The sequence below is a fragment of the Lissotriton vulgaris genome, chromosome 6 (assembly GCF_964263255.1).
Source record: "Lissotriton vulgaris chromosome 6, aLisVul1.2, whole genome shotgun sequence".
Taxonomy (NCBI): Eukaryota; Metazoa; Chordata; class Amphibia; order Caudata; family Salamandridae; genus Lissotriton; species Lissotriton vulgaris.
The window spans coordinates 1,439,061,858-1,439,083,110 of NC_141694.1; the positions used below are offsets into that span (position 1 = coordinate 1,439,061,858).

At 41.1% G+C, this 21,253-nt stretch overlaps 1 protein-coding gene across 1 annotated transcript; it reads left to right on the plus strand.

The window, feature by feature from the left end:
- The first annotated feature begins 5,879 nt into the window (after positions 1-5,879).
- Positions 5,880-11,891, plus strand: LOC147708965 (uncharacterized). Its single transcript, XM_086925808.1, has 4 exons — positions 5,880-6,125; positions 9,080-9,517; positions 10,028-10,243; positions 11,607-11,891. Exons 1-4 carry the CDS (start codon positions 5,880-5,882, stop codon positions 11,889-11,891), a joined length of 1,185 nt encoding a protein of 394 aa, XP_086781934.1.
- The last annotated feature ends 9,362 nt before the right edge of the window (positions 11,892-21,253 follow it).

Consider the following 21,253-nt stretch of genomic DNA (forward strand, 5'->3'; position numbering starts at 1 on the left):
ACCTTTTGTCTCATTCACTCATCCACATGTTTCTGCGTTTCACTTGCGTAAATACGCCCAAAAACACAACAAACACACAAATTCGCTCTCCAAACATCCCCCCCCACCCACAAAAAAAAACACGCACGCCAACACGCACACGTGAGTGCCTCTTCCTTATCTTATTACACGCATGCCCGGTAACATGCACAAACAGCTTACAGACTCTCTCTTTTCCATACACGCACGCAAACACGCACACGTTCACAACATTTAGACGTGCATCTTGCAAGCATACACACCCATCCTGCCTTACCTTCTGTCTCATTCACTTATCAAAATTTTTATGTGTTTCACTAGCGTAAATAAACACTAAAACACAAGCAACACACAAATTCTCTATCCCAAACACACCCCCACACTCACAGTCTCTCTTACACGGAAACACGCACACCATAGCTTTGCTCTCATTCATCGCCACGTTCTTCAAACACACCTTCGACTTTTAGTTACGCATGTCAACACGCACAAGCAGCCCACAGACTCTCTTGGGAAAATACACCTTTTTTTAGGCAATCTATTACATGCATGTCAATTGGTATTTGGACATTCTAACGTTGGGTCGTGCTAATTTACACAACAAACATGGGAAACTGGGATTTAAAGCACATTTGTACATTACATGCCCAGCCCATTTTTCATACTACGCTATTCCATCCAATTTTTAAATTAAAAATACAGTTTGCACCAATTCACAACATTTACATTACGAATTTTTAGAGCTAAAAAAATTCGTTTGAACACACGGCTTTTTAGACTATAATTCCTACAGCTATACCTATTATTATACAGCACACCCTTCCTTCCAAAAATTTTTTTAACTACATCTAGAGCCTATTCCGCTGGGTCCTCCTAAGGCACACACACATCGAACTACTTTGCCACATCTATAAAGCACAGTTGCATAACAATTACTAACAAAAACAATACATACACAAATTGGCCACACATCACTACAAATTTACACTACATATCAACACACAGTCAAATGCATGCACACTCGTGAGCCAACTCTGCTGCTCACGCATTTTGTTCGGGTATGGGCATCTCACACCCATTTGCCACATCTCTTGAACTATTTGACCTGCTAATTCAATACTAAAGTGCCAATGCTTTGTGCAAATAAGAAGGCCATGCCTGCACAGCCTACCCTTCCAACTCTGATGAGCCCTCCTTATGGTAACAAACAGGGGACACTAATTCGAACCATATGTTACTCAAACACAGCACAGGTCCCATAAATGCACAGAATCTCTATCAAAGTAAGCTCCTACCTCTGCATATGTAGCTCACACTAATTATACATATTGTCCCCTCCCTGCACAACATTTCCTTGCTACTCCACTGCTCCATCCTTTGGCACACAAAGCTTACAACACTTTGCTACTTATCAGGAACGTTTATTACATTAACATTACTGTTTCTTTCCTGCTATTTTACAACTATAACAAGCCTCATGCTAATTGTTATTTAGAATAGCAGATGCTTTCATCTACTTTCTTACAACACTTGACTCCCACTTTTACCTGGCATTATGAGACTCAGGTATTCGGACTAACAACGTAAAATACTGTCACTCTTTACTTTTGGGGGGTGGAGGATGCTCATAGTGACTATTTTATAGGGAAACTGAGATATCAATTTCACTTTCACATTAATCATTTCTCGCGCATGCCAAAGCGCACACACTTTGCCGCTTACTATACTACCTCACAACTTTCCTTTGTCAGAATGATGTGTTCATAATAATACATTACCAAAAAAAATACCAATTACTTTAACTGGCTCACTAACTTTCATGCTTCAATTATTTTTCACCCTACTTCTCAGTATTTTCTATCAACACTCATTTCATACAAAACATAGAAATGTTTATCTCACTACATTCATTTTTTCTCTACTTCACAAACTGTACTCAGTATGCAGGGCAACAAGCATACACTCTACACATCACACACTTTCACACTACAAAGTTGCTCATAAAACTAAAAGAAGGCACACACACACACACACAATCTATTATCATGCCCTCTGTCACACTCTCACCACACAAAAGTATACAAACTTTACAAACTACTATTGCATTTCCTGTTTTTGTTTAGGATTTGACGTGTCATTTCATGTAAATAATATTCTGACAATTCATATTACTCTTATTTCAGATTCATCCATTGAGGTACAATCACCCACAAATCAAGGTAAATAATATTCTTGGTTGGAAACAACTATAAATAGTTATTACATAAGTAATTTGACTTACTTCTGTGAATAGACTTTAGAGGAATAAAGTAAAGGGAGTAAAAAAAAACATGCATAGATGTTTAAAAGCCAGTTACCATCAAGGCAATACAAGATTTAATAGTACATCTAAAGGGAAGCAATGCTTACCAAATAGTACTTTTGCTATTTTGCACAATGTATGCAAACCAGTTAATACATGGAACTCCAACGATCTACATTATATCATGGACCTTGGAGATGCTTTGTATCTACAAATGCATTCTTTTAACAATGAAACACTTATGCATCCTGATGATTTGCCAAAATATATAGAGCACAATAATAGGTTTTATTCACTTACTCTACGCAACCCTTTCTATGGTAATGTCCTTAAACGTTTTGATGAAAACTATCCAGATATTAACAGTGCATTGCATTTAGGGATTTCTAAGTACTGTGGGGTACTACTTTGTATGAGTGTATATGTCATTTCTATTTTTAAAAATAGGCAAACATACTATGTATTTGATTCACATAGCAGGGACAATGAAGGCATGCCTCATTCAAATGGAACCTGTGTAACTCTAGAATTTCCAACTTTTGAAGCACTTATGGAATATGTAATTAATCTAGCCAACAAATTTAGAAATTCTTCGCAGGATTGCATACCATTTGAATTAACACCAATAGATGTAAAAGAAATTTTGAAGCAAACATTCCAAAGAGCACTTCGAGTGCACAAGAAAAATAGTCATTTAACTCCAGTTACTAAAATCTTTGGACATACTACTCAAGTGATTGACAATTCGATTTTTGAAGGGAGTTTGCTTTCTTCGGAGCCTTTAGGTACTGTAAGTAATTGCAGTATTAGAAATACGAGTAAGAAAAATCATTTGGCAGGAACAAGTATTTCTATTATGGGGACAAACAAACAGTCTCTAATAAAAAAAGCAAACTTGACACTTTCTGAACATAGTGCAAAAAATAGTGAAAATACTACTGTTGCACTAGGAACCATTGACAATGTTGGGAATAAAGTACTTCAACCAAACAGACCAACTGTAAGTTTACCTCTGGGACGAAAAAGAAAAGCAAATAAAGCGAGTTTACTTTCTATGGACGCTTTAGCAACTCAAAGTAAGGTGAATAATAGCAATACTAGTAAGGAAACTCATTTGCTACAAACAAGTACTTCTATTCTGGAGACAAATAAACACTGTCAAATCAACTTTGATTACTTTAGCCTTTCAGAACATAGTCTGAAAAAAAGGAAAAATAGAAGTGATGCACAAGGACCCATTGACAATCTTGGAAATAAAGGTGTTGAAAAAAACCCAACAAATGTAATGTTAACGGTGGGAGAAAAACGCAAAGGTAATAAACAAATCCATTTAATTATTAATAAATTCCATCGTGAAATATTGCATGGACCAGAGTATGTTTGTACTATTTGCAACCAGTTGTGGCATAAACAAACAATTAAAAATACTCGCACTGTTTGTGAAACAGAAATGTTTAAAAGGTGTAACATTAGTAGCAAGAAAACAAATTTAATTTGTATGACTTGCTATGCTTACATCAGAAAAGATAAAATACCACCATGTTCAGTCCTAAATGGCATGTCATTTCCAAATGTACCAATTGAATTAGAATTATACGATTTAGAAGAAAGATTAGTTTCTCCTAGGATACCTTTTTTACAAATTCGTAGTTTACCACGCGGATTTCAAAAATCATTATCAGGTGCTGTTGTTAATGTACCTGCAGATGTAATGACAACAGTTACAATTTTACCAAGGCAAATGAATGATGCCATGACCATCCCAGTAAAATTAAAAAGGAAACTAATGTATAGATCACACACGCATTATGAAAATATTCGCCCAAACACAGTTAAAAAGGCAGCTACATGGCTAGCAACCAATAGTGTCATGTTTAATGAATATGGTGTGACAATTAACCCCGAATGGCAGTATATACCTCCAGAAATCAACAATGTAAATGATAATTCCGACACAAGCTATTCTTCAGATACATCTGAGAACATGGAAGCTGGAAATTTAGATACTATGTTAACAAATGAAACAATTACCTCAAATAGGGTAAATGTTTTAAGTTTAGCTCCAGCTGAATATAATACACCAAGAGGTTTATATGAGGATAAAGATTCAGAATTTTTGGCTTTCCCTACAATTTATTGTGGAGAACGAAGGCCAAACAATAAGGAAAGACATATACCGGTACATTATAGTACTATTTGCCAATGGGAATTAAGAAGTCATGATAGAAGAGTAGCTAAAAGTATGACTAATGTTTTCTTTAAACTTAAAAAATTACATATTAAGCAAATTCAAGGGAAAATTAATATTTCGATACGGAAAAAATATACAGATGGTAAGAATATTACTGCTAAAGATATAAAATATAATATTGAAAATTTGTTCCAGTTTAATGAAGGTTATAAAGTTTTGAAAACTATACGCAGTTCACCTCCTTATTGGGAAAGTTGTAAAAGAGATCTTTTTGCTATGATAAGACAACTTGGAATACCAACTTTTTTCTTGACTTTATCTGCTGCTGAAACAAAATGGCACCATTTAATAAATATATTATTGAGAGTTAAAAACTTAAATGAATGCACAGAAGAGGAATTCAATAACATGTCTTGGGAAACTAAATGTCGATTAATACAAGAAGATCCTATTACATGTGCTAGACAGTTTGACTATCAAGTGAGGAAATTGTTTAATTGTGTTTTGATGAACGGGACAAATCCAATTGGGGAAATTGTTGACTACTTTTACAGAGTAGAATTCCAACAGAGAGGTTCTCCACATATACATGCATTACTATGGGTAAAAAATGCACCCCTCTATGGTGTGTCGCCATTAGAAGATGTCAATGATTTTATTGAGCAATATATTCAATGTAATAAGTCACATGACACTGTTTTACAGCCTTTAATAAATTTACAAAGGCATGGGCACACTAAAAATTGCTGCCGCAAAGAAAAAAGAACATGTAAATATCAATACCCAAAATATCCTATGTCAAAAACTCTCATATTAGAGCCATTGACACTTGAAGGCACAGATAGGCAATGGAAAGATAATCTAAAACGTATCCATGAAGCTATGAATAATGCTACTTTTAGCACACTTTCTTTTGATGATTTCTTAGGTGTTATTAAGATGGATAATAAAGAATATATCACTTTGATACAAACTAGTTTAGAAAAGCCAACAATTTTTTTAAAAAGAACACCAGATGAATGCTTCATTAATAACTACAATAGTACGATTTTAAAAGCTTGGCGAGCAAACATAGACTTGCAGTTTGTACTAGATGCTTATGCTTGTGCAGTCTATATTATTTCATATATTAGCAAATCGCAAAGAGGAATTAGCAAACTTATTGCACAAGCTGCTAAAGAAGTGAAAAACAATAGTAATGTCAAAGAACAACTTAAACACATAGGGAACAAATTCCTCAATTGCACAGAAATTAGTGCTCAAGAAGCAGCATATCTCATTCTTCAGATACCATTACGGAAAAGTTCACGGGCATTTGTATTTATTAATACTAGCCCACCAGAAAAAAGAACTTATTTAATGCGCGATATGGAAACTATTAATTCATTGCCAGAAAATTCGACTGACATTCAATGTGAAAATATTATTGCTAAGTACTGCAAGAGACCCAAAACATTAGAAATGTGTACTTTAGCTGATTATGCCTCAAATTTTAATTACTCCAGCAAAAAAAAATATACCAGAGAAATAAATGACTCCGAAGATTTACTTGCTGAAAGAAACTTTTACAGCTCAGATGAGGAAGAAATTGAAATAGAATGTACAGAGGAGGATGTAGGTATGCAGAATATAAATAGCAAATATGCTTTAAGTAAGCGCAAACGGCGAAAAATTATACGCTTTTGCAGATTTAACAAAGACAAAGAGCCAGAAGAATATTATAGAGAACTATTAATGTTGCACTATCCATGGAGAGAAGAACATAAAATTATAGCTAACAAGGATACTTACTTTGAAAGGTATCTACTAGTAAAAAAGGTAGTTGATTCACAAGTTAAAATATATAACCATAATCACGGTGAAGTTAGAAATATTACGAATGAAGAGTCGGATGAAAATATTATATCCCCTCCTCTATCACCACAATTAATACCAACAGAAAATGTAGGTGATGAAGGGAATAATAAAGAAAATCAACATCTATATGATTTGTCATTAGATTTAGGATTTAGAACAATAACTGAAGAAACAAGCTTAACTAACTCCATTCTACCTGATGATAAATACAAACAGATAATGCCCAACTTAACTGCTCAACAACTCAATTTTGTTTACCATCACTTGAATTTGTTAAAAACGAAAAGTACTCCATGCTATACTTTCTGCACTGGAGGGGCTGGTGTTGGTAAAAGCTTTCTAATAACTGCACTACATCAAACATTACTACGCTACTATAATACAAAGGCAGGGGAAATCCAGATAATATACATGTCTTACTTACTGCTCCAACAGGCAAAGCAGCACATAATATTCAAGGGCAAACATTGCATAGTACTTTCAAAATTCCTGTCTCACAAAGTTTTGCTTATAAACCACTAAGTCATGAAAATAGAACTTCACTTCAAATGCAAATGATGCATGTTAAAGTTCTGATTATAGATGAAATTTCGATGGTGGGTCAAAAAATGTTTAATTTTATACATAACAGACTACAAGAAATAAAGTCGTCAAATGAACCATTTGGAGGAGTTTCTATTATAGCTATTGGTGACTTCTACCAATTGAAACCTGTTTGTGACAGATACATTTTTCAGGATTCTAATAATTTGTATGGCCCTTTAAGTATTAATTTATGGAAAGAACATTTTAAACTCTTTGAATTAACGAAGATTATGCGTCAAAAAGAAGATCTACAATTTGCAGAACTACTAAACAGATTAAGAGAAGGGAAGCATACTAAAGAAGATATTCTAATAATTAAGCAAAGAGAAATGCCACCTGATGAGAGTCTCTTAGAAACAATCCCATACATTATGTCTACAAATGTTGAAGTTAATGAAATTAACAGAATTGTTTTGGATAAACATAGCAAGGATTATCCAGTGTATATAACAGTAGCTAACGATACTGTGAGTTCAGATGTTTCAGAAAATGTCAAAAAAACTATAATAAAGCAATTGCCTAAGGATCCAACAAAAACTATGGGACTTGCACATACATTACACATTGCTTTACAGCTCCGTTATGATTTAACTTGCAATGTGCAGTGGAGAAGTGTGGCTCAGGGGTTAGAGGCGGCAGACCCGGAAGCTGAGTTCAGCCCTGACCAGGGTTCAATTCCCCGCCCCGACGGGGGTTGGGCTCTATAATTCCACGGACTCGATAATTCTCGCTCCGGTGCCTACTCGACTCACGGGTTCACAATCTGCGACTCTGGGCAATAGCTTGCTTAATCTCCACAACGGCCCCTCGTGGCGGGATGCCTGGCTTTCACCTTGTGGATACCCTGCCCGGGTATCTCACAGGGGAATACCAGGACGGGTTCCCTAAGCAAGCGCATAGATGCCTGCGATGTGGGCGATTTGCGCTATATAAATGCTTGTACATTTACATTTACATGTGGATGTAAATGATGGTTTAACAAATGGCGCAACTGGTATAGTCCAATTTGTTGACATTATTAACAATACTCCATTTCTAGTCTGGGTATCATTTGACAATATTAGTGTTGGGCAAAAAGCAAGGCAAGAATATAAGCATTTATATCATTCACAAATAGAAAAGTCATGGACACCAATACATGCTATAGCTAGACATTTTCAATACACTAAGAAATTTATTACTGTTATACGCAAACAATTTCCTTTACGACAAGCATCAGCACGTACTATACATCGCACACAAGGGGACACTATTGAGCCACTTTATATACACTTTAATAACAGCAAAATTCATCATTTACATTATGTTGCTATAAGCAGAGCTAAATGTATACAGAACATATACGTGAAGAATTTTGATGATACTAAAATTCTAGTACACCCAAAAGTTAATGAGGAAATGGAAAGATTAAGGACCGAAATGCAACTTGAAATCACAATACCACAATTAGATACATACAAAACACATTTCAATATTATAACACACAATATACGATCACTTCAGAAGCATTTCACATCAATGATAGCTGATAGTAACATAATGCAAGCAGACATTATTTGCTTAACTGAGATCAACACAACAAGGAACTCAACTGCAAATGATTTTAATGTAGAACAATATGATCACATGATATTTGATAAATTTCATACATACAACACTAACCATGGGATGATACTCTACTACAAGAAAGAGCTTAGGATATTACCTATTTATGAAACACACCAAGGGATAGACATTTTACATTTTACATTACAGATTCAGTACACAGATTACCTTATTATTATAGTCTACAAACCACCACAGAAACTTATTACAGATGTTTTAGAAATTATTACCAGTATCACTAATTTTTATCCAGCACACAAATTCATCATTATGGGAGATTTCAATGTGGATGTCTCGCAAAGCAATTCACAAACTAACAAACTCATTGGGTTCTTTGAGAGTAAGTTGCAATGTACACAACTTATAGATACTTACACAACAGACTACCAATCTATCTTAGATCATATATATATACCAATTACATACTTCAAAGTTATGGTATATTAGAATGCTATTACAGTGATCATAAAGCACTATGGATTTGTATTTAACATTTGTTGTAACCTATATTTCTATTTCAGATGTTGACTATTGAAGAAATCGCTAACATTACCACAAATGACAACAAGCCATATGAAAAACCCATAAGAGTTAATGTGATCAAGTGCTCAAGCAAAACTAATTACAAAAACGCAAAACAAGAAAATAAAGTACTTTTTCATTTGGCTCTGGCAGACAAAACTGGAACAATCAAAGCTAGGTGCTACCAGGAAAGTTTATATCAGCAGACACAAAAAACTTGTGGACTACTTATACGCAATTTTATAATTAAAAACAACACAATTCTGATTACTAAGCAAACAAAAGTAACAAAATTTCCAGCAATGACTATAACTCAAGAACTAATTCAAGAAGCGGAAAACATTTTGCAGCCTCCTGCACCATCTGCTTCGCCAATAAAAGAAATAAAGCGGGCATCTTTGAGAAGTCTTATGACAGTGTGTGGGACCATTTCAGAAGTAAGTTGTGGTGATTTCTACTGTTGGTCTCGCTGCTTGAGTTGTCCGTTTGTGTGTGTCGTGTTGTCTATGCCATTGACAATATTTATTTTCCCTTTATCAGTGTGTGTGTCTTTGTGTGTATGTGTACTATTTGATGCTTACATGTTCTTTCATTTAGAGTGGCTGCAGTTCTGTGTATGGTCTCTGTAACACATTACATATGGTGGTATGTTTCTGAGGGGTTCTATCGATCATAAATGATCTGTACAGCAGCCAAATAAGAAGAATTAACAATGTGTAAATAGGTGAGCTAAAGATACACTGCATTTCTAAAAGTAAAGTTGATAGGTGTTTTAAGAAGAGCGCCAAACTGAGACATCAGAGTTAAAGATTTTTTAACATACTTGGGAACAACACCGTACATTGGAAAAGAGCAATAGCCCTTAATAATTATGTCTTCAATGCTTGGAAAATTATTATGTATTACTTCTGTGCTTTTACATTTTTAACACTATTATTTCTTTTTAGGAAGAGGAAAGTAAACTTGTACTCATTAATGGACAACATACGGCAATAAAATCAATTACATTAAAAGATGCCACTGATGACATAAAAGTCACATTATGGAGAGAGGCTACTGATTTCTCAATAAACATTGGAGAATATGTCATGTTAACTCATGTCACAGTACATGAATTTAATGGACAGAAAATATTGAACACGACAAGGCACAGCAAATTAAAAGTAAGGAACACACGCTCTCTCACGCACCCCTTACTCTATCACTTCAACACACAGACACACACTCACGCTCTCTCTACAACACTCTCTCCACTCTCTCTCTAAAACAGCCTCTCTCTAAAAAGAGCCTATCTCTACAACACCCTCTCTCTACAACACCCTCTCTCTACAACACCCTCTCTCTACAACACCCTCTCTCTACAACACGCTCTCTCTACAACACGCTCTCTCTACAACACCCTCTCTCATCAACACCCTCTCTCATCAACACTCTCTCTCTACAACACGCTCTCTCTACAACACGCTCTCTCTACAACACCTTCTCTCTACAACACCCTCTCTCTACAACACCCTCTCTCTACAACACCCTCTCTCTACAACACCCTCTCTACAACACCCTCTCTCTACAACACGCTCTCTCTACAACACGCTCTCTCATCAACACTCTCTCTCTACAACACCCTCTCTACAACACGCTCTCTCTACAACACACTCTCTCTACAACACGCTCTCTCTACAACACGCTCTCTCATCAACACGCTCTTTCATCAACACCCTCTCTCTACAACACGCTCTCTCTACAACACGCTCTCTATACAACACCCTCTCTCTACAACACCCTCTCTCTACAACACCCTCTCTCTACAACACGCTCTCTCTACAACACCCTCTCTCATCAACACCCTCTCTCATCAACACTCTCTTTCTACAACACCCTCTCTCTACAACACCCTCTCTCTACAACACCCTCTTTCTACAACACCCTCTCTCTACAACACGCTCTCTCTACAACACCCTCTCTCATCAACACTCTCTCTCTACAACACCCTCTCTCTACAACACCCTCTCTCATCAACACCCTCTCTCTACAACTGCCTCGCTCTACAACTGCCTCTCTCTACAACTGCCTCTCTCTACAACTGCCTCTCTCTACAACTGCCTCTCTCTACAACTGCCTCTCTCTACAACTGCCTCCCTCTACAACTGCCTCTCTCTACAGCATCCTCTCTGTACAGCAGACTCCCTGTACAGCAGCCTCTCTGTACAGCAGCCTCTCTCTACAGCAGCCTCTCTCTACAGCAGCCTCTCTGTACAGCAGCCTCTCTCTACAGCAGCCTCTCTCTACAGCAGCCTCTCTCTACAGCAGCCTCTCTCTACATCTGCCTCTCTCTACAACTGCCTCTCTACAGCAGCCTCTCTCTCCAACTGCCTCTCTCTACAACTGCCTCTCTCTACAACTGCCTCTCTCTACAACTGCCTCTGTACAACTGCCTCTGTACAACTGCCTCTGTACAACACTCTCTCTGAGACACACTGTAACCTTTTTGGGGAAAAAAAATAACTATGTTTTTATTTACTACAACAGGTAACAACACCACCACAAGATAATATTGACGTCGAAATATATGGCGTGGAAAGCACAAACGGAGATTGGAGCACCTTAACAACAAAAATAACCAACACAGATATTTTTCAATCGATGGATGTACAAAATCAAACACTTATACAATGGTTTATGTTGGACGAAGAGGTGGATGACATTGGTGAAGCACTACTTCATTATTTGCCTCAAACATGTGAGGTTATATTTTGCAATGGCAAAATTACTAAAATTGTTAAAGAAAAGTCGGAGGAAGATTTAAGTGATTAAGTTAAAATCCTCACAATTACAATTTTTTGACAAAGTAAAATAAATAATTATTGATTTGTGTTTACTGAAAATAAAGATAATATTTTGAACATATCCTGTAGCATGGTCATTTTCGTTCTGGGTGGGTAAATTTTTTTCAAACAATGTTCAATGTGCCAATACTACATACAGAACAATAGCTGTTGCTGTTACATTTTTAAAAAGACAATAACTATACAAGAGTAATGCTGTGTGGTTGCTCAATAGTACTGTGGGGGGGCAGAGTGATAATGTGCTGTTGCTGCGTGTTGCATTGCTGGTGCTCAGTGATGCTGTTGTCAGAAGTGCTACTGTTGTGGGCCTGATTTATGCTGTGGTGGTAATAAGTTAACACCAACACAGCACCACTCATCAACAACGCAGCACCACTCATCATCACAAATGCTTTAATCAGCACCACACTAACATCACTCACCAACACACCAGCATCACTCTCCACCACCACAACAGCATCATTCACCATCAACAAACTATCACTCTACAACGACACAGCACCACTCATAACAACAACACCATTATTCAGCAGACAAACGTCACACAAACAGAACATGTACGCTTTCACCAAGAACACACACCAACAGCTATCAATGCACGCTTTCAATAGGCATACACCCACACTGCACACTCAACACCTCACCCTCACTCATCCTCACTCACCCTCACTCACCCTCAACACCTCACCCTCAACACCTCACCCTCACTCACCGTCAACACACTATCACACTACAACAACACACAAACACTTACCACCACCGCAACACTTCACTCACCCTCAACACCTCACCCTTAACCCCTCACTCACCCTCACTCTCACTCATCCTCAATCACCCTCAACACCTCACCCTCACTCACCCTCAACGCCTCACCCACACTCACCCTCAGCCCCTCACCCTCAGCCTCAACACCTCACCCTCACTCACCCTCAACACCTCACCCTCACTCACCCTCAACACCTCACCCTCAACACATCACTCACCCTCACTCTCACTCATCCTCAATCACCCTCAACACCTCACCCTCAACACCTCACTCACCCTCAGCCCCTCACCTTCACTCACCTTCAACTCCTCAACATCACTCACCCTCAACACCTCACCCTCACTCATCCTCACTCATCCTCACTCACCCTCAACACCTAAACTTCAACACCTCACCCTCACTCACCCTCATACTCACTCACCCTCAACACACTATCACACTACAACAACACACAAACACTTACGACCACAGCACCACTTCACTCACCCTCAACACCTCCCCCTCAACCCCGCACTCACCCTCACTCTCACTCATCCTCAATCACACTCAACACCTCACCCTCACTCACCCTCAATGCCTCAACCTCAATCACACTCAACACCTCACCCTCAATCACCCTCAGCCCCTCACCCTCAGCCTCAACACCTCACCCTCACTCACCCTCAACGCTTCACCCTCATTCACACTCAGGCACCCTCACCCACCCCCACCTTCACACACCTTCACACCCTCAACATCACACATCCTCACTCACCCTCACACCCTCACACACCCTCACTCAACCTCATGACCTCTACCACACACTCACATGCCCACACGCTCACACACCCCCACCCTCACACACATCCACACTCACACACTCTCACACATCCTCGCACACCCACTCACGTTCTCAATAAGCCTCATAGCCTCACCCTCGCCAACAATCACTCACCCTCACCCTCACACCGTCACCCTCACACCATCATCCACTCACCCTCAACACCTCACCCTCACTCACCATCAACACACTATCACACTACAACGACACACAAACACTTACCACCACAGCACCACTCATCACCACTACAGCATGACTCAGCAGACAAAGGTCATACAATAAAAACATGAACGCTTTTAACAGTCACACACACAACAACAGCTATCAATGGGCACTTTCACCAGGCATACACACATAACAGTCATCAGTACTGCAGTAGTATGTATAAATGAGACTGTTGGTGTCCGAAATACGGATGTGGTAGTGCAGGGTGATGCTGTGTTGTTGCTCAATGGTACTGTGGGGGTGCAGAAAGATAAAGTGGTATTGCTGCGTGTTGCATTCGTGGACATCAGTGATGGCGTTGTTGGGAGAAGTGCAACTGTTGTGGTGCTGAGTTATGCTGTGCTGGTAATTATTAAACACCAACACAGCACCACTCATCACTAGCACAGAACAACACATCACAACAACAGCATTACTAAGCACCACACTAACATCACTCAGCAACACACCAACATCACTCTGCACCACCACAACAGCATCATTCAACAACAACACACTATCACACTACAACTACACACAAACACTTACCACAACAGCAACAATCATCACCACTACAGCATTACTCAGCAGACAAACGTCATACAATAAAAAAATGGACGCTTTTAAGAAGCACACACACACGCAGCTATCAATGGACTCTTTCACCAGGCGTACATACACAACTGTCATCAGTACTGCTGTAGTATGTATGAATGAGACTGTTCGTGAGCTAAATAGGGCTGTGGTGGTGCAGAGTGATGCTGTATTGTTGCTCAATGGTACTGTGGGGGTGCTGAATGATAAAGTGGTATTGCTGCGTGTTGCATTCGTGGACATCAGTGATGCCATTGTTGGGAGAAGTGCAACTGTTGTGGTGCTGAGTTATGCTGTGCTGGTAATTATTAAACACCAACACAGCACCACTCATCACTAGCACAGAACAACACATCACAACAACAGCATTACTAAGCACCACACTAACATCACTCAGCAACACACCAACATCACTCTACACCACCAAAACAGCATCATTCAACAAGAACACACTATCACACTACAACCACACACAAACATTTACCACCACAGCACCACTCATTACCACTACAGCATTACTCAGCAGGCAAATGTCATACAATCAAAACATGTGCGCTTTTAACAGGCACACACACCAATAGATAGCAATGGGCACTTTCACCAGGCGTACACACACATCAGTCATCAGTGCATGCTTTCACCATGCATACACGCACACAAACAGGCATCAGTCCACGCTTTCAACAGTCACACACACCACCAGCCGGAAGTGCACGCTTTAGGCCAACTTTTTTTACGTTGCACACACAATTACAGCAAAACAAGCATGCTTTGCTGCTGTACAGTACTGCAGTACTATATCTAAATGACACTGGGGGTGTGCTAAATACGGCTCTAGTGGGCAAGAGTGATGATCTAATGTTGCTCAATGGTACTGTGGGGGTGCCGAATGTTAATAATGTGCGATTGCTGCGTGCTGCAGGAATGGACTTCAGGGATGCCGTGGAAGAGAAAATTACTAAACACAAGCCAAGTGCGACCGAAAAACACGTACGGCAAAACGGAACTCAATCCATGGCAACAAATAAACCGAAATAGCAGCCATTGATAAAATCCAAAACACACTCTAATGAAAGGAGACAGACAGAAGGTAAATGCGAGCAAAACAAGACCTAAAACAATAATTACATTACCTTCACAATAAGCAAATTCGTAAACAAAAGTATAAGAACTCACAAATACACTCTTTAAGAATATGAAAATAAAATTGTCATTACCTGTCGATCGTAGCAGCTCATTCACTGAAATGTAGAAAATATAAAAAACAAAAACACAAAGAGAACAGAAACAGTGCATACATAATAATTTTAACTACAACAATCAACAAACAAAAAAAAATGCATAGCGGCGAAACAAGACACATACGGGTCCAAAAAAAACAAGCAAAAGCCAAGTCAGAGAAAAAATAAACATCAGAGTGCGACCTCACTACCTCACCCTCACTCACCCTCAACACCTCACCCTCATTCACCCTCAGACCCTCACCCTCAACAACTCACCCTCACTAACTTCACCCTCAACACCTCAACCACAATTACACACCCTCACTCACCCTCACCATCACTCACCCTCACTCAACCTCAAGGCCTCAACCTCAGTCAGACACACTCACCCTCAACATCTCACCTGCAATCACCCTCAACCTCAATCACCCTCAACACCTCACGCTCACTCACCCTCAACACCTCACCCTCACTCACCCACAACACCTTACCCTCACCCTCACTCACCCTCAACACTTCACACTCATTCACCCTCAGACCCTCACCCTCAACAACTCACCCTCACTAACTTCACCCTCAACACCTCAACCACAATTACACACCCTCACTCACCCTCACCATCACTCACCCTCACTCAACCTCAAGGCCTCAACCTCAGTCAGACACACTCACCCTCAACATCTCACCCGCAATCACCTTCAACCTTAATCACCCTCAACACCTCACGCTCACTCACCCTCAACACCTCACCCTCACTCACCCACAACACCTTACCCTCACCCTCACTCACCCTCAACACTTCATACTCACCTACACTCACTATCACCCTCAACTTCACTCACGCTCACGCTCACTCTCACTCAACACCTCACCCACATTCACCCTCACCCACACTCACCTTCATGACCACAAAAACACACCCTCACATGCTCCCACACTCACACACCCCCACCCTCACACACACCCGCCCTCACAAACAATAACACATCCTCACACACCCACACACATTCTCAATAAGTCTCACACACTCACACTCGCCCACCATCATTCACCTTCACCCTCACACCATCATCCCTTAACACTAACTCACCCTCAACATGACTCACCCTCAACACCTCACCCTCAACAACTCATTCACCCCTCATCCTCACTCACCCTCAACTCCTCACCCACACCCACCATCAACATCTCACCCTCACTCACACTCAACACCTTACCTTCACTCACCCTCAACACCTTACCCTCACTCACCCACAACACCTTACCCGACCCCTCACTCACACTCAACACATCACCCTCATCTACACTCAACATCACCCTCACTCACCCTAAACACCTCATCCTTAACACCTCACTCACCCTCACTCATCCTCACTCACCCTCAACACCTCACACTCACTCACCCTTAACACCTCACCCTCAGTCACTCTCAACACATCCCCCACTCACCCTCAACACCTCACCCTCAATGACCCTCCCTCACTCACCCTCACTATCACTCACCCTCACTCACCCTCAACACCTCACCCTCACCCTCAATCACCTTCAACACCTCACCCTCACCTTCACTCAACATCACACTCACGCACCCTCAACGACTCACCCTCAGTTACCCACACTGACCCTCAAAAACGCAACAGCACTCTGCCTCTCCATCATTCACCCACTATCCATCATTCACCCACTATCCATCACTCACAAAGTCTGCATCATTCACCCACTCTTTATCATTCACCAACTCTCCATCATTCATCCACTCTCCATCATTCACCCACTCTCCATCATTCACCCACTCTCCATCATTCACCCACTCTCCATCATTCATCCAATCTGCTTCATTCACCCACTCTGCATCATTCACCCAATCTCCATCATTCACACAATATGCATCATTCACCCACTCTGCAATTTTAGGAATGTTAGGCCATTTTCATACACATAAAAAAATTTCACAACGGAAAACAAGGGGGTCGACGGAGTACTGCATCAGATACGTTAGACACAAAAAATACTTCAAAAAATTGACCTAAAAGGATGCAAGGATGGTAATCAGGCTTCGGCCCAAAAAGTAAATCTAATTCGTACAATATTACAACAATATTACACAAAGGAAACAAATACAAATATGTGGCAGGAAGCGAGGACGAGGATGTACAAAGACAAAAGTGAAACAGCCAACTTTTTCGTGGGGCAATAAACAAGCACTATTCATCCGGAGAATGGGACGGATTAAAGACAATAGTCAACTGTTACACTAAAAACCGTACGCATACAACTATAGCAATTCTTCACACAGAATTGCATCTAATATAAAAAAAATTTACAAAAATACAACTATTCGGAAACAGTCAACTTTTTCTGAGGGCAATAAACAAGAACGATTCATCCGGAAAATGGGACGGATTAAAGACAATAGTCGACACTTACACAAAAAGCCATACGCATACCACAATAGCAGTTATTCACACTTAATTTGTTCTAATATAAGAAACATCTTACGAAAATAGAACTATTCTTTCACAAAAAGCAAACAAAAAATACATTACATCACTGTACATGTAATTCATACATTGCTACGAATACTAAAGTCAGCAAAGACACAAATTTTCCTTTCATACATCAAGTACGTCAATAACATATTATCCGACTACTTCAGCATCACACGAAAACATAATGCAGACACAACTTACATCAATATATTACAACAAATTTAGCACTTCAAATTTCAAAAAACATCTTTTGTACGTCGAATTACCAAAAAAAACAAAAAATACATTACATTAAAGTTTAACAAAACATATACATTACATATCGCCAATAAAAAAATATACTTTACGTTACATTACAAACATTTACAAATATTACGATCGAAATAAAAACATTTCGCAAGTCTTTAACTTAAACATAGTATATATACTACATTACATTACATTAAAACAAACTTAGGATTACATTCTTACCTGTCAAACGACGCAGCAACACCACAGGAACAAGAACACGCCTTCCGCGCACCAACATTCTCGAGTTCTGGGGAATTCCACCGTTGACGTATGCAAATCGGAACGCTACGTCAAAAACGTCGCGCTCCGATTGGCTAAAAAAAAGTAAACAAAAAACACACACAACTAAAAAAAAAACTAGACCGCTAAACATAGCCGACGTCGACGTGACGCAAAACGTCGGCCATTTTGAAAAAAAAAACAAAAAAGGGACTCCACAAACACGTTAAAAACAGAACACACAGTTAGTACAAAACATACACACTTACATTACATACAAATATACACATAAGACAGAACGAATACAAAGGGAACATCTGACACCTTTTGTTAAAAACAACACATTACTTAATTAATATTAAAATACACACACTCATAACATCACCCTCACACACCAAAACTATCACACTCTTTCACACACGCTCAATAACGCTAACACAACATCTCTCTCATACACCATCACACACCTTCAACCTCACACACACTTACTCACCCTCACACTCACACACTCACACCCCCTCACCCTCACACACCATCACCCTCACACCCCCACTCAATCCCAATGACTCAAATTCACCCTCACACACCCTCACCCTCACACACCGTCAAACACCTTCAGACACACTCTGAATAACAACACCTCACACACCCTCAATCACCCTCACACACACACACCCCCTCATCCTCAAACACCTTACCCTCACACAAACACGCTCCCCTAAAACTCATCACAACACTCTCACACTCACGACACTTCACACACTCTCAGACGCAAACAACATCACTCATCCTCACACCCTCACACCCCCTAACACCCCCCCTCACCCTCACCCCCTCAACATCACCCCTCACACACTCACACTCACTCCCTCAACACCCCACCCACACCCACCCTCACTCACCCTCACTCACCCTCAACACCTCACTCACCCTCAACACCTCACCCTCAACACCTCACCCACCCTCACCCTCACTCACCCTGACAATCACTCACCCTCAACTCCTCACTCACCCTCAACACCTCACTCACCCTCAACCCCTGACTCACCATCACTCTCACTCATCCTCACTCACCCTCAACACCTCACCCTCACTGACACTCACTCACCCTCACTCACCCTCACCCTCACTCACCCTCAACGCCTCACCCTCAACGCCTCAACCTCAACTCCTCACTCACCCTCACTCTCACTCATCCTCACTCACCCTCAACACCACACACTCACTCACCCTCACTCACCCTCAACTCATTCACCCTCAACACCTCACCCTCAACTCCTCACTATCAACACCTCACCCTCACTCACCCTCAACTCCTCATCCTCACTCACTCACCCTCAACACCTCACCCTCACTCACTCACCCTCACTCACCCTCAACTACTCACCCTCAACACCTCACCCTCAACACCTCACACAAAAAACCTCACCCTCAACACCTCACCCTCAACACCTCACCCTCAACACCTCACCCTCACTCACTCTCAACACCTCACTCACCCTCACTCACCCTCACTCACACTCACTCTCACTCACTCTCACTCACCCTCACTCACCCTCACCCTCACACACCCTCACTCACCCTCACTCACCCTCAACTCCTCACTCACCCTCACTCATCCTCACTCACCCTCAACGCCTCACCCTCACCCTCACCCACCCTCAACACCTCACCCAAACTCACACTCACCCTCACTCACCCTCACGCTCACTCACTCTCACTCACCCTCAACCCCTCAATCACCCTCAACACCTCACTCACCCTCAACACCTCACTCACCCTCAACACCTCACTCACCCTCAACTCCACACTCACCCTCACTCACCCTCACACGCACTCACCCTCAACTCCTCACCCTCACACTCACACACTCACACCCCCTCACCCTCACACCCCATCACCCTCACACCCCCTCACTCACACTCACTCACACTCAATGACAATAACTCACACTCAGACTCACACACCCTCACGCTCACACACCCTCACCCTCACACCCCATCACCCTCACACCCCCTGACTCACACTCACTCACACTCAATGACAATACCTCACACTCACCCTCACTCACCCTCAACGCCTCCACCTCAACTCCTCACCCGCACTCACCCTCACTCACCCTCAACACCTCAATCACCCTCAACACCTCACCCTCAACACCTCACCATCACTCACCCTCAACACCTCACTCACCCTCAACTCCTCACTCACCCTCAACACCTCACTCACCCTCACTCTCACTCATCCTTACTCACCCTCAACACCTCACCCTCATCTACGCAACGCCACTCATCTACTAAAAGACACTCAACTACGCAACGCCACTCAACTACGCAATGCCACTCAACTACGCAACGCCACTCAACTACGCAACGACACTCAACTACGCAACGACACTCACACATGCAACGCCACTCACACATGCAACACCACTCACACATGCAACGCCACTAAACAACGCAACACCACTCAACTACGCAACGCCACTCAACTACGCACACATGCAACGCCACTGCCACATGCAATGCCACTCACACATGCAACGCCACTCACACTGCCAACAACACTCACACAGCCAACGCCACTCACACAGGCAACGCCACTCACACAGGCAACACAAATCACACAGCCAACGCCTCACACACAGGCAACACCTCTCACACAAGCAACGCCACTCACACACGCAACACCACTCACACACGCAACGCCACTCACACATGCAAC

What these genes read in the sequence shown, in the direction of transcription:
- LOC147708965 (XM_086925808.1), top strand. Translation starts at nt 5,880, where the DNA reads ATGGAAACTATTAATTCATTGCCAGAAAATTCGACTGACATTCAATGT. An exon ending in TGTGTGGGACCATTTCAGAA is followed by an intron (nt 9,518 to 10,027) that starts GTAAGTTGTGGT and finishes ATTTCTTTTTAG; the next exon opens with GAAGAGGAAAGTAAACTTGT. An exon ending in CAAGGCACAGCAAATTAAAA is followed by an intron (nt 10,244 to 11,606) that starts GTAAGGAACACA and finishes TTACTACAACAG; the next exon opens with GTAACAACACCACCACAAGA.